The following is a 12,001-nucleotide window of genomic DNA, read 5'->3' as shown; positions in this document are numbered from 1 at the left end:
CAGTTGATGAAATTTAGAACTTTTAACACTTTTTTTGGGCCTTATATATACAATAATTATTAGAATCAATTACACTTAAACTTCCTTTAAAAATGCAAAATTACACTTTTTCTCAAAAAAAATTTTGAAATTATACTTAAACCCCTCTAAAAATTAACTGTTTGAACTTTACTTCCGTTTTTGTTAGGATTTGAACAAAGAATATTGATTTTAGCACAATTTTTTTTTACATAAATTACCAATTTTACCCTTATTGATATTTTTATGTAACAATTCTGTACTTAAGAAAAGAAAAATATAATGATGTTAACCTCGCTACATTTATATATATATTATAACTATCTATTTATAAGTAAGAAAATGTACATGAGGGACTAAATTAACAATTTATAGAAAAAGAGCATATGATGCCAGTCCACTTACATCCACCACATTGAAAAAACCGTGTCATAAAGCGAAATATAGACCGTCGGAGCCATTAAACATAGAATCTACTCGCAAGCACAGCAAAATTCATTACTTCTGATAGATGCTCATATTGGATACTAACCATATTATAGTGTCGATCAAGAAGTCTCTACTAATTGCCTAAGTCATTGTGTTACTTCAGTATCAGTACCGGAGCAACGTCTTTCGGAAAATTCAGCCACTACCGCGTTTAAAATGCTCACTTATGAATCTTTCTGCATGGGAAGGGTACTTATCTCGGATGTAGGCTCGAAGACACTTCTGGTAGGAGAAGTCGATCCATCCACCATCCGTTCTTACAACAAAGAGGCACCTTGAATGTCTGAATTGAGGATGGCGGTCGACCTACATAAAAGCAGCGCAATTTTTCGTTGGTAATGTGTATAATAAGAACTGCAAGTTGGCATAACAGACCTTTTAAACTCCATTGCAGATGATATCATAGTGCATTAGGGATAATTAAACCGACACCGTGTGAGATATATGCATATTTACAAGAAGATCTTTTCGTTTTGAGAAATTATACTACAATCCCTGCAATCATGTTTCACACTACAAATTCCTCCCTGAAGATGAGAAAGTCAGCCAGAAATTTGGAATGTAAGCCATTATTATAAGGGATGTGCATAGAATTTTCCAAAATTCGAGGGGCTTTTTATAATATGCCAAACCATACAACATGTTAGGTAATTACACGCAAAAGTTATTATGTCTTTGTTGGGATAATTACAATTTTCGTCCCCGTATTTTAGTCACTTATTCGTTTGTGTTCCCCAAAATGTTGACCCACGATTTTAATCCTCAATCTTCATAACTTTCAATAGTTTTGGTCCTACCGTTGTTTAAGCCTTAAGATTAATGGAAATCTAACACATGGCGTCATGTGCCCACTTTTTGGACATAATGAGAACAATACTTACTAATAATTTGGACAACAACTAAACCTTCTTCCTAGATTTTCTGGAGTCCCTGGAGTCTTTACGGGATCTCAATCCATGTTTACATGTAATTGTTCCATTTGAATGTCTCTTGAATTATTCCATAATTTTGTAGATTTTTTGGACGAACTTGCATTCATTTTGCAGATGAATAGTTTCAGAAATTTACACTCGACATACCCGGATCTAGCAACAAAGGGTGGAAATGGGGCATTTTTCATGCTTACACCACCAACTATCTTCATTGTGGCAGGAATAACTAAAATGTTCCCTCCAAAAGATTCAGCACAAGACATTCATGTGTTAAATTTACAGAATGTGAACAATATACAGATGAGTACGATTGATTCAGATAATTTTCATGCTGAAAGTAGATTTTAGCTGATGACTTAATAGACAGCACTGTTTTCAACTAAAATGAGGCATCAAAGGACCTGCAACAAAGACCTTATTCAGTCCAACAAGTTAATGGCCTCCAAAACTAATATACTTGAAAGAGTATACCCTTATGCAACTACATTAAAACACTTTAAGCCAAGAATTATAAAATCCAACTTCACCTGAAGCACGTATATAAGTCTCTAACTAGTCAAATGCAATGGAGTTCCCAGAGAAATTGCAAGGATTTATAAAGTATTTTAATCAGCTGAGGTACAAAGTAATGCACATTTTATGAAACCAAATGCAAATGAAATGCACAGCTGAACGACACCCAGCATATCTCTTGTGCTATCATTAAACAACAAACTTAGTGACAAATATTTGCATGTTAATAATTGAATTAGCAATCAGTAACTTAAACGAAAACTGACCATAATCGAATCAAGTCCACATCCAATCTTATCTTCTGAGTGAGGATGATGTGCAAGAAGCTTATCTAGCACAGCTTTCTCATCTTGTGGAGTGAGACGTTCTCCATCCATATATCTGGTACAAACAAGATACTGAGTCAAGGGGCCTCAAGATTCCATCCACAAATATAATGCAGTGAAAATGAGACACTTTTACTTTATTTATTTACTTTTTAGAAAACGTAGAATCATCATAATAACAAAATTTGAGAACATGGTATGACCACGGTTTTCTTTCAAACGAAAATTGATGAGAAACGAAAGCCACATAAAATAGTATTTCCAAAATGGGTTTATGGATACAAAATGTTTGAAGGCAAGCAAAGTTCAGCGCCTACTCAGATTTGTGTCATGCAGTTTGTCTCTTTCATCATTGTATGTTTGTTATCTTTTACAACTGTTTTGACTTAACTCATTTATCTGTTCATATCAACAAGTAGCAATGAAATATACAACCTACAAATGGACTCTTCCTTCCACAATTCTGTTCTAGAAGATAGTGAAACTGTTATCCTTGTTCAAATTAAGATGCTCCATGATTCAGCAGATGTATGAGATGAGGTTTATAGCATAGGAGACTGTTAATATATTAATATTAAATGATTCGCCTCTCTAACAGTTTAAGCTTTTAAATGAGGTGGTTGTTTGATATCATATCAAAGTCAGGCCAAACAAGAGGTCCTGAGTTTGAATCTCATTTTCACCATTTATAAAAGAAAGGTTTCAACATGCAATGTTTGCACGAGGGGGGCACGACGGCATGTTAAAATATTAATATTCAATGATTATCTTCTGTGAAAACTTAAACTTATAGATGAGGTGGTAGTTTGACAAAGACTAGCGGCAAATGAGACACAAGGTAGGGACAGCTTGTAGCAAGCAAAGAAGACAAGTTATGGCAGTTCAACGTAATATTCTTCTGCAAAAGCTTCTTCACTTTGTTCACTAATTCCTCAATCATCTTGTCGAGACCCTGCCTTCACGGAGAGAATGAAGGGCATATTTCAATGACACAGGGATGCCATATCAAGGGAGTAGACCGGGTTGGTTGAGCCACATATTACGCTCTTGAAAGGCCAGACTAGATTGAATAACAATACCTTCAGGCTTTCAAATTTCAAGTCTGGCCAGTTAATTGAAGACAGCTATATTCCCCCAATCCAGCCCACAGAAAGTAACCAGAACAGAATTCATGGTCAACCAATCTCTGTAAATTCATCATATAATCAGAATTTCCACACACCCTTCACCTCCCTAAAATTTCATCTATTACTATCTAATCACACCCTTTTCCATTACCAAACAAAGTTTGTGCTTAAAAGAAATCTTGGACATTAAAAGGTATGATAGATGAGTTATGACTAAATGCTGAGAGGAAGCTAAGGGAGAAGTCATCATGTAAAATTATCAGCTCCAGGGCCATGATTTTCACAACCCCACATGAAAAATCAATTGTCAAGGATCATGCTACTATCCACACCTCAGTTACCAATCAATTCGCATCGTGCTAATATCAACTCCCACAGAAGAATGACCTCCTACCAAAATTTCAACAAATATATCACAAAGCTTTCAAAGATCCTACCTTTACAACCAACTCTCCCGAACTAAAAAGAACAAGATTTCAAAATCAAATAACATGTCGCAAAAATTTAACACAGTTCAAGACGAGTTCAGAATGAAAGGTGTAAGATCGGGGGCACCTATTAGAGTGGAGTATTTCTTTGGTGAGACAAATAATGGGCTCAATATCTTTAAGAATTTCTGCTTCTTTGTCTTTCCATTTCCGGAAATCTGGGTCGCTCCATCTCGGATAATTGGGCGGGTCTTTAGAAGTTCTTGAGGAAAAAATCTGACGAAGAGACGCTGGATTATCCTCAGCTCCAGTTGATGACCCAGTGGCCACGCTGCAGAAGAGTCGGAGAGTTATAGACCCATTGGTGAATAGAAAATGGTGGTGGCGCTGCACCAGACGGAGGCGGAGGAGAGGCAGAGCTCTGAGGAGGAGCGGAGCAGCCATTGATTGTGAACCCGGTGCAACTATGTCAGTGTAGGCTAAAAGGCGTCAAATGGGCTGGCAACAATGGCTATGTTTCTCTTTCTCAACACCTCTTTCTTCACGATTCCTCCCCACAACTCCGAAACCGTTGAGAACCAGTACCCGTTTTCAGATATCAAATTCCAAAATAATTCCGGCACGGGATAGAGTCATAGACTTGGGGAAATACAAAGGAAAGATGCTGGGAAGCCTTCCATTGAGCGAGAGATTTGGGTGGGACAATGAAGATAAGGAAGGGTGGAGGAAGAATGAATTTGGGTTGCTGGGGACGTCAAAGGGTGGGAGAATTCCCCGAGTGGGAGCGGGTGTTGAGGTTGGGAGTGTGAAGAAGAAGGAAAAGAAAATGGAAGTGGAGGGAGAGGAGAGAGAGGATGAGGGAGCGGCGAATGGTAGGAGGAAGAGAGAAATATTAATGGTGAAGGTGAAGGTGAGGAGAGGGCAGACGGGGGGAGTGGGAAGGGAAGCGCTTCTGAGAATCGAAGATTGTAGGTTGGAAGTGGAATATCGAAATTGTTGGAGGAGATTAAGATTTGATCTTTCTTGTGTTGTTGTATTTCTTAGGGTTGAGAATTGGGAGAGGGATGAGTGGTGTGTTCAGTGCCAGTCCCAGTCCCACATCAACAATTTCTTTCTTATATTAATACAAGATGAAGATGAATTGATGATGATGATGATGATGATGTATATATAAAATAATATTAAATATAAATGAATATAACATAATTGAGAGAGTTAATTGATTAAAAAATTAATGAGTGTCTTTGGATAAATAAATACGTTTAGGGTGTTTTTATCAATAAATATTTTTCACATCTTTAATATCTAGTATAGGCAGATAAATGTATGTATAAAAAGAATTATAAATAAATTATAAGTACATAAAATACTTGTATAAATTCTAAGAATATATAAATGAGCCATAAATATTGAATGCTTAATGACTCTAAGGCACCAAAGTGTAGGACTAACCTGCAAAGAATTAGTACAGTAAAACCTCTATAAATTAATACTCTATAAATTAATAAACTCTCTAAAATAATAAAATCTTCTGGTCCCGACATGGGCCTTTGTAAAAAATCATCAAATTCGATAAGATAATAAGATAATAATTTTTTGAAAAATTCCTTTATAAATATTAGGTCCCATTAAAACTCTAAATTAATAATTCATAAATATTATGGTAATTGGCTAAAATATGAAGTCTGTATTTTACGCATTTGATCATTCATAGATAATTTTGCGATGCTTTTTTTAAATGAGAAGACATGGTTGGGTGTTATGAATTATTTTATTTTCATATTGAGATTTATATAGTATATGTTTCATTCATCATACATAAATATATTTAATTGGCTATAATAGTTATTTAAGTGCAACAAATTAATGTAAACATGTATTTTTAAGTAATTCCAATAAATTGGTACATGCGTCCATGAATATAAGAGTTAATTGTATACAATGAATTGATATGATACATGAATATATTTAATTAGTTACAAAGAATTGATTGATGCATGAATATAATCAATGAAACACATATATGAATTCATATATTTTCAATACATATGTACTAAATTTGCTGAATTTAAAAAGTCTCTCTTTTAATTAATAAAATATTAATTTATCGATAAATTAATACCTCTCTAAATTAATAAAATTTCATGGCCCCAAGGTTATTAATTTATAGAGGTTTTACTGTATACTCTAATGTTTAAATTAGTAAAAAATTTAAAAATAAATAAATAAAGCAAGCACAATAAATAGGATTATGACAATTAGGGAGTTTGGTGATGGAACATGTAGAGCTTGTGTAGAATGAGTTTGCAACTGATTTTGCAGAGAAATTCGTGCAGAACCAAAATTAAGTTGAAATTTTAAGTTATTTGTCTTGAACTACCTAATGCCCTATTTATGGTAATAAGATGACAGAAATGGGAAGGCTATTGAGGGTGGTTGAGATATACTCAAGTTTCTTGGGATGTCTATTTTTTGTGATATAGTTGATCTAGTTTTATGCCACATCATTTGAGTCATACACCGGCAGGAACAAAATTTGTCATATTAATAGGGAAGAATCCAATAGAAGCGGAAATGTGTAAGTTTTACCTAGCAAGCTCCAGCTGTTAGGTTTATCTTTGTTGGAGTGTCTTTATGGTGACGTGGCATTCGAGATGTGCGATGTGATTGGTGTGTTCGATGAGATGGAGGGGCTATCAATGGGCTGAACTTAAGCCTAAAAAAAGATACTCTAGACATTATCACTCTCCACCACATTCTAGTAATACAATATTTGTATGGACTGTTAGAATAGAGTTTTAGTCTTATTTATACCTACTAAGAAGAAAAGTTTTCACTTAGGTTTTGCCCCCGTTATGCTATTATGAGAGGGACGGTAGTCAATTGTCACTACAAGAAATAACAAAAGAATTGCATGTGCGAGGAATTGCTCTATTGAGTAATGGGAAGCGAGCTATTCCCCGGAAATGTCCTACGTGACGAATGCTCAAATTATCACAAAAACTAGGTTTCTAGTAACGAAGTAGAATAATCATTACAATAAAGTTGAATTTTCGTGACAATCATATAAATCCCTTAGAGTTGAGTCATGCAGTTGAACAATCGTTGACACTCTCAGTAGGCTACGGTAGCGACTACAAGTGGATTAAGAAAAGCATATTTTAGGATCTTTCGTACTAGTCAAAGTACTTGATACGGCACAATTTTGATTTTATACACAGTGAGACGAATGTGTTTAACAACATATTCAATACCGTGATGGACATGGGTCTAACACACAACCAATTATATATGGATGATATGTATGTAGTTGTACAATTTGACCATACTTATATATGTCATCCAGGCTCTAGATTTGACTGTTGCTTAATATGTTGTTTCTTACAAGCTTATTTATTTTTTTCCCATCTCACGGACATGAATATTGAAAAATTATAATTGAGGCTTTATCTAATACATTTTCATTGTCTCATATCTAAAATATAAATTTACACTATATATATATATATATATTTGAAAATTTTCATGTATTAGATATTCAATAAATACTTATTTATTTACCAAAAAAAATCATACTTATTAAAAAAGAACAAAGATCAATAATATTACATAAATTGAATACAATATTTTATACTTATAGTAAATATTGGTAAAAATACATATATGTATGTAGCTATCTTTATATTATATTTAATAAAATATTTAAAAATTAAACTATTCATGTTATATACTATTTACATATTTTATTATTAATATTTTTATTATATTTAATATATTTTAAAATAATATATAATTTTTGTGATTACAAAATCTTGTAAATGTCAATCTTAATTAAACATTATTTAGAAATATATATAAAAAAAATAATGTATTTGCAATATAATGAGAATAGCTAAACCTATGGGGGAGATAAGGAATTGCTATCACATGGGGAAATGAGTTTGGAAATGGTCATTCCATTCCTTACTCATATTTTTACATACCAATCATGCCATAAATGTTAGAAACCTCAAGGAAAACCCTTTTTACTCTTAATTTTGTAATTAGTAATAATAATAATTAATAAATTTATTGTATTATGTAATGTTATACTAAAATAAAGATTTTTCGGGTTATATTTCAAGATAAATTATAATAGGTTCTCCTAAGATTTACAATAACTACAAATATCTGTTATTATTTAAAAAATTACTAATGTCCCTCTGAAATTGACGATCGTTTAACAAATACTCCATACAATAAATTATTACGATATGTATTTCTTAGATAATTATTTATATTAGGAGTATTTATAATTTTTTAGATAACGAGAAAGTAATTATAATTATGATAAATTTCAAAATAGCCCGTTATAATAGTTACTTCTTACTCAACAAATTATCCCATTCATTTGCATTTTTTCCTTTAGATTATAGATCTCTTTTCATCCATTTATTTCCTCTATTTTATTTTGCTCAATTAAAAAGTATTATATATATGGCATTTACCACTAGTAAAATTAAAAGATGAATATGGATGGTGAGAAAATTAAACTAAGGATGAGACAGCTTGATTTGAGCCATACCATTTTCGGCCCCCCATGCCTATGGGCAGAAATGGAGACGGACAAAAATATATTTGAAAATAGAATGTATGATAGCAGAAGTGAAGCTAATCGCCTAATCCTCAAGAAAAAGCGAAAATGGGATTGCCCGCACCCAAACTTCCACCTTAATGAAGGCAGGAGATGATTGCAAGAATTTTCTTTTAAGAAAAGTTAATCCAAAAGTTAGCACAAAAAACAATCTTTTCCAGCAAATCCGAATTAATTCACATTTCAGGTCCGTTTCTCACCAGAAACAAGATTGATAAATTCGCCCGTATTTGCATACGGTGAAGGAAAAAGCCACCAGAGGGAATGGGCCAGGCAGCTTCGGCCTCGAGGCCCAAATTCTTGAAGTCTGCCGCCGTGATCTCGCCGCCGGTGGCGGAACCGGGCTCGGAAAACCCTGATGAAGTGGGGGATGACTTGGATGACTCCGTTGCCGGGAATGATTACACTTTGAACATTCCTGACGAATGCCTTGCCTGCATTTTCCATTCGCTTTCGTCGGGCGACAGAAAGCGCGCCTCTTTGGTGTGCCGCCGCTGGCTGAGAGTGGAGGGGCAGAGCCGCCACCGACTGTCGCTCAATGCTCAGACGGAGCTTGCTAGTGTCATTCCTCGCTTGTTCCTTCGTTTTGATGCGGTTACTAAGCTTGCACTGAAATGTGACCGCAGATCTGTTAGCATTGGCGACGATGCTTTGATTCTGATCTCGCTCAAGTGCAGGAACCTCACGAGATTCAAGCTCCGGGCCTGCCGCGAGCTCACTGATGATGGGATGTCGATTTTCGCCAAGAATTGCCGGAATTTGCAGAAATTTTCTTGTGGGTCTTGCAGCTTTGGGGCTAAAGGTATGAATTCTTTGCTCGAAAATTGTGGGTTGCTGGAGGAACTGTCGGTGAAGCGGTTGCGTGGCATTACCGATGGGGCTGTATCTGAATCCATTGGCCCAGGAAAGGCAGCGGATTCTTTGAGAGTTATTTGTTTGAAGGATCTTTACAATGGCCAGTGCTTCGGGCCGTTGATTATTGGGGCTAAGAATTTGAGGAGTTTGAAGCTGTTCAGATGTTCCGGGGATTGGGATAAGATGCTTGAAGTTGTTGCTGATAGGACTGATGGGCTTGTAGAGATTCATTTAGAGAGGCTTCAGGTTAGCGATCTCGGGCTGTCCGCAATCGCTAAGTGTGCAAACCTTGAAATATTGCATTTGGTAAAAACTCCTGAATGCACAAACATTGGACTTACGGCGATTGCAGAAAAATGCAGGTCGCTTAGGAAGCTCCATATTGATGGATGGAAAACAAATAGAATAAGTGATCAAGGATTAATTGCTGTAGCTACTTACTGTCCTAGTCTGCAAGAATTGGTGTTGATCGGTGTGAATCCTACGCATTTGAGTTTAGAGAAGTTAGCTACAAATTGTCAAAATTTGGAAAGGTTAGCTCTCTGTGGCAGTGAAACTGTTGGGGATGCTGAGATATCATGCATTGCTGCAAAATGTATTGCCTTAAGGAAGTTGTGCATAAAGAGTTGTCCAGTTTCGGACCATGGCATTGAAGCATTAGCCGGTGGGTGCCCTAATCTGGTGAAGGTGAAGGTTAAGAAGTGTCGGGGGGTGACCTCTGAGGGAGCAGATTGGTTGAGGGCAACTAGGGTTTCTCTTGCAGTGAATTTGGATGCCATCGAGCCTGAATTGCCGGATGCGGGAATCATTGAGCAGGAGATTGGTGCTGCTGATACCCCATTAATGGGTGGTCGAAATAGGGATGGTAACGCGAGGTCTGCTTCATTTAACAGGTTACGTTCTTTTTCAGGGAGGAGCTTGGTGGCATGCACCTTCAGGAGGTGGGCAAGCTTTGGTAGCAGGTCACGGAAAAATTTGGGAAGGAGCTGATGCAGATTAGCAGTTGGCAAGTCAAGCTGTTGATCTGTTCAACTCTGCATTCTGGTTCAGCACTTCTATTCTCTGTACTTGAATGCCTTTATGGAACCATTATTGGCACGTTTAAGATTGGGTTTGCGCTATTTGCTGGTATGTTGAGTTTATGAAGTGGATACCTTTTTACATGATGATGATTGGGCATAGTAACATATGGTTTCTTAGGTTAAATAGGAAAGGGGGAAAAGCTAGGCACTCCCTTTACTGTTGACGACATTATGCAGAACACTAAAATGAGAATCATGATTCAACTTCTTCAGGTCTTGCCGGTCACTGGATTTAGTCTTGCTATTGTTTTGGTTGCTGAAATTATGTAATGGTGCTGAAGGTGTCATCACATGCAAAATTGTATCTTGTAATATATCTAATGCCATGAAATTGTTGATCATGGAAACAAGAGTCCTCTGTGATTATCTTGTTCTTTTAATCAGATTTCCCTGTTATGTTACTCAATGGAATTGTAAACTTTTATGGCATGAATGCAGTGTAAAATATTAAACTTTAGTAGTGATATGTGCTGCTGTTAATTTTCCATATCAAAAGACAATATGCCATGTAAATCCAATGAACTGTAGAGCTTGCTTATCTGATTTCTATTGAAACTAGCACACATTCTTCACAAAACTGAGTGTTTGTATCCCATGTCACTTATTCCGAATGTTGTGCTTTGAGTTTCTATATTTGCTCATGGAATAACTCTGTTATTGTCTCAGCCCACCCCTTACACTGGTAAGAGTCCCAGAATATGAAGAAAGGGTCCTAGAGCATGAGATCAAGATTAACTCTAGTTCAATTTTTCCAATATTCACTATATGAAGATCACATCTGCATAGCTGTTCATCGACTGAAAATGATGGGCTTGCAATCGTATTTTACAATGACAGACTTGTTTGATGTTCTTTTAATCTTAATCCATATACAGTGATCTCTTTCTCAATTTTCACTCCTCATGTATATGTTATGTTGCCTCACATTCAGTGGATATCTTGCATGGTTTCCAGTACAGGGTCGTTGATCGTATCTTTGTTTAGACAGCATCTTGCTTGTAAGATATGTTCAGTGAAGAGAAACTCTTGTCCATAGAACTTCGTTGCGAATGGTGAAACATGGACGAATTCAAGGGTAAACTGTATGTTCAACATGCTGTGGCTGTAGCACGCCAGTCACGGCTTAGAGTTTGGTTGCCTGTGTTCTTGGTTTGTCAGATTAGTTGATCTTCTGCATATCCTGAGGAAAAGAAAAAACATGGTACATGAAGCATTTAGGAAATGCAAGGGAAATTTTACTGCAGAAGCTTTCAAGGTTTCATGCCACAGCTGATCTTCGGATATCATCAACTGAAACTCGCTGATCTGACAGGGCCTGTCTGTGTAATATTATGAAAGACGGAGGGGCGGCCTACGCATTTTCACTCTACTCAATGGAGTGTCTGTAACTATCGCATTTTAATAAGCAAAAGGTAATGCCAGGGTATTTATTTAAATACAGTTGGATCTGATAAATTTTACACCGTGTTGTTTGAGAAGGAACAGCTGCTATCAAGTTTAATGCTCTGGTTTCTCAGTAGTAGTGTCTGAGTTCTGTTTGACATAGGATAGCAACTTTAAAGAACCGATGGAACAAGACTGTCATGCATCTGCATAAG

At 36.0% G+C, this 12,001-nt stretch overlaps 3 protein-coding genes across 3 annotated transcripts; 2 read left to right on the top strand and 1 right to left on the bottom strand.

Annotated features, from left to right (window-relative positions):
- Positions 1-367: 367 nt before the first annotated feature.
- Positions 368-4,277, bottom strand: LOC105155530 (DCL-like protein). The gene is made up of 3 exons (XM_011071422.3): positions 3,961-4,277; positions 2,219-2,333; positions 368-813 (listed from the first exon to the last, which is right to left on the bottom strand). The coding sequence occupies exons 1-3, from the start codon at positions 4,275-4,277 to the stop codon at positions 643-645; spliced, it is 603 nt and encodes a 200-aa protein (XP_011069724.1). The 3' UTR covers positions 368-642.
- Positions 4,278-4,326: 49 nt separating this feature from the next.
- On the top strand, positions 4,327-6,186 carry LOC148789171 (uncharacterized). Its single transcript, XM_088877897.1, has 2 exons — positions 4,327-4,925; positions 6,156-6,186. The coding sequence occupies exons 1-2, from the start codon at positions 4,327-4,329 to the stop codon at positions 6,184-6,186; spliced, it is 630 nt and encodes a 209-aa protein (XP_088734023.1).
- A 2,270-nt stretch (positions 6,187-8,456) lies between these two features.
- LOC105155531 (F-box protein At1g47056) lies at positions 8,457-10,910 on the top strand. Its single transcript, XM_088875728.1, has one exon. It carries the CDS (start codon positions 8,731-8,733, stop codon positions 10,309-10,311), a length of 1,581 nt encoding a protein of 526 aa, XP_088731854.1. The 5' UTR covers positions 8,457-8,730; the 3' UTR covers positions 10,312-10,910.
- The last annotated feature ends 1,091 nt before the right edge of the window (positions 10,911-12,001 follow it).

This window comes from Sesamum indicum, linkage group LG2 (assembly GCF_026168435.1).
Source record: "Sesamum indicum cultivar Baizhima isolate 11 linkage group LG2, ASM2616843v1, whole genome shotgun sequence".
NCBI classification, from domain to species: domain Eukaryota; kingdom Viridiplantae; phylum Streptophyta; class Magnoliopsida; order Lamiales; family Pedaliaceae; genus Sesamum; species Sesamum indicum.
The sequence above is the reverse complement of the archived record's forward strand: the minus strand, read 5'-3'. Positions and strand labels throughout refer to the sequence as shown.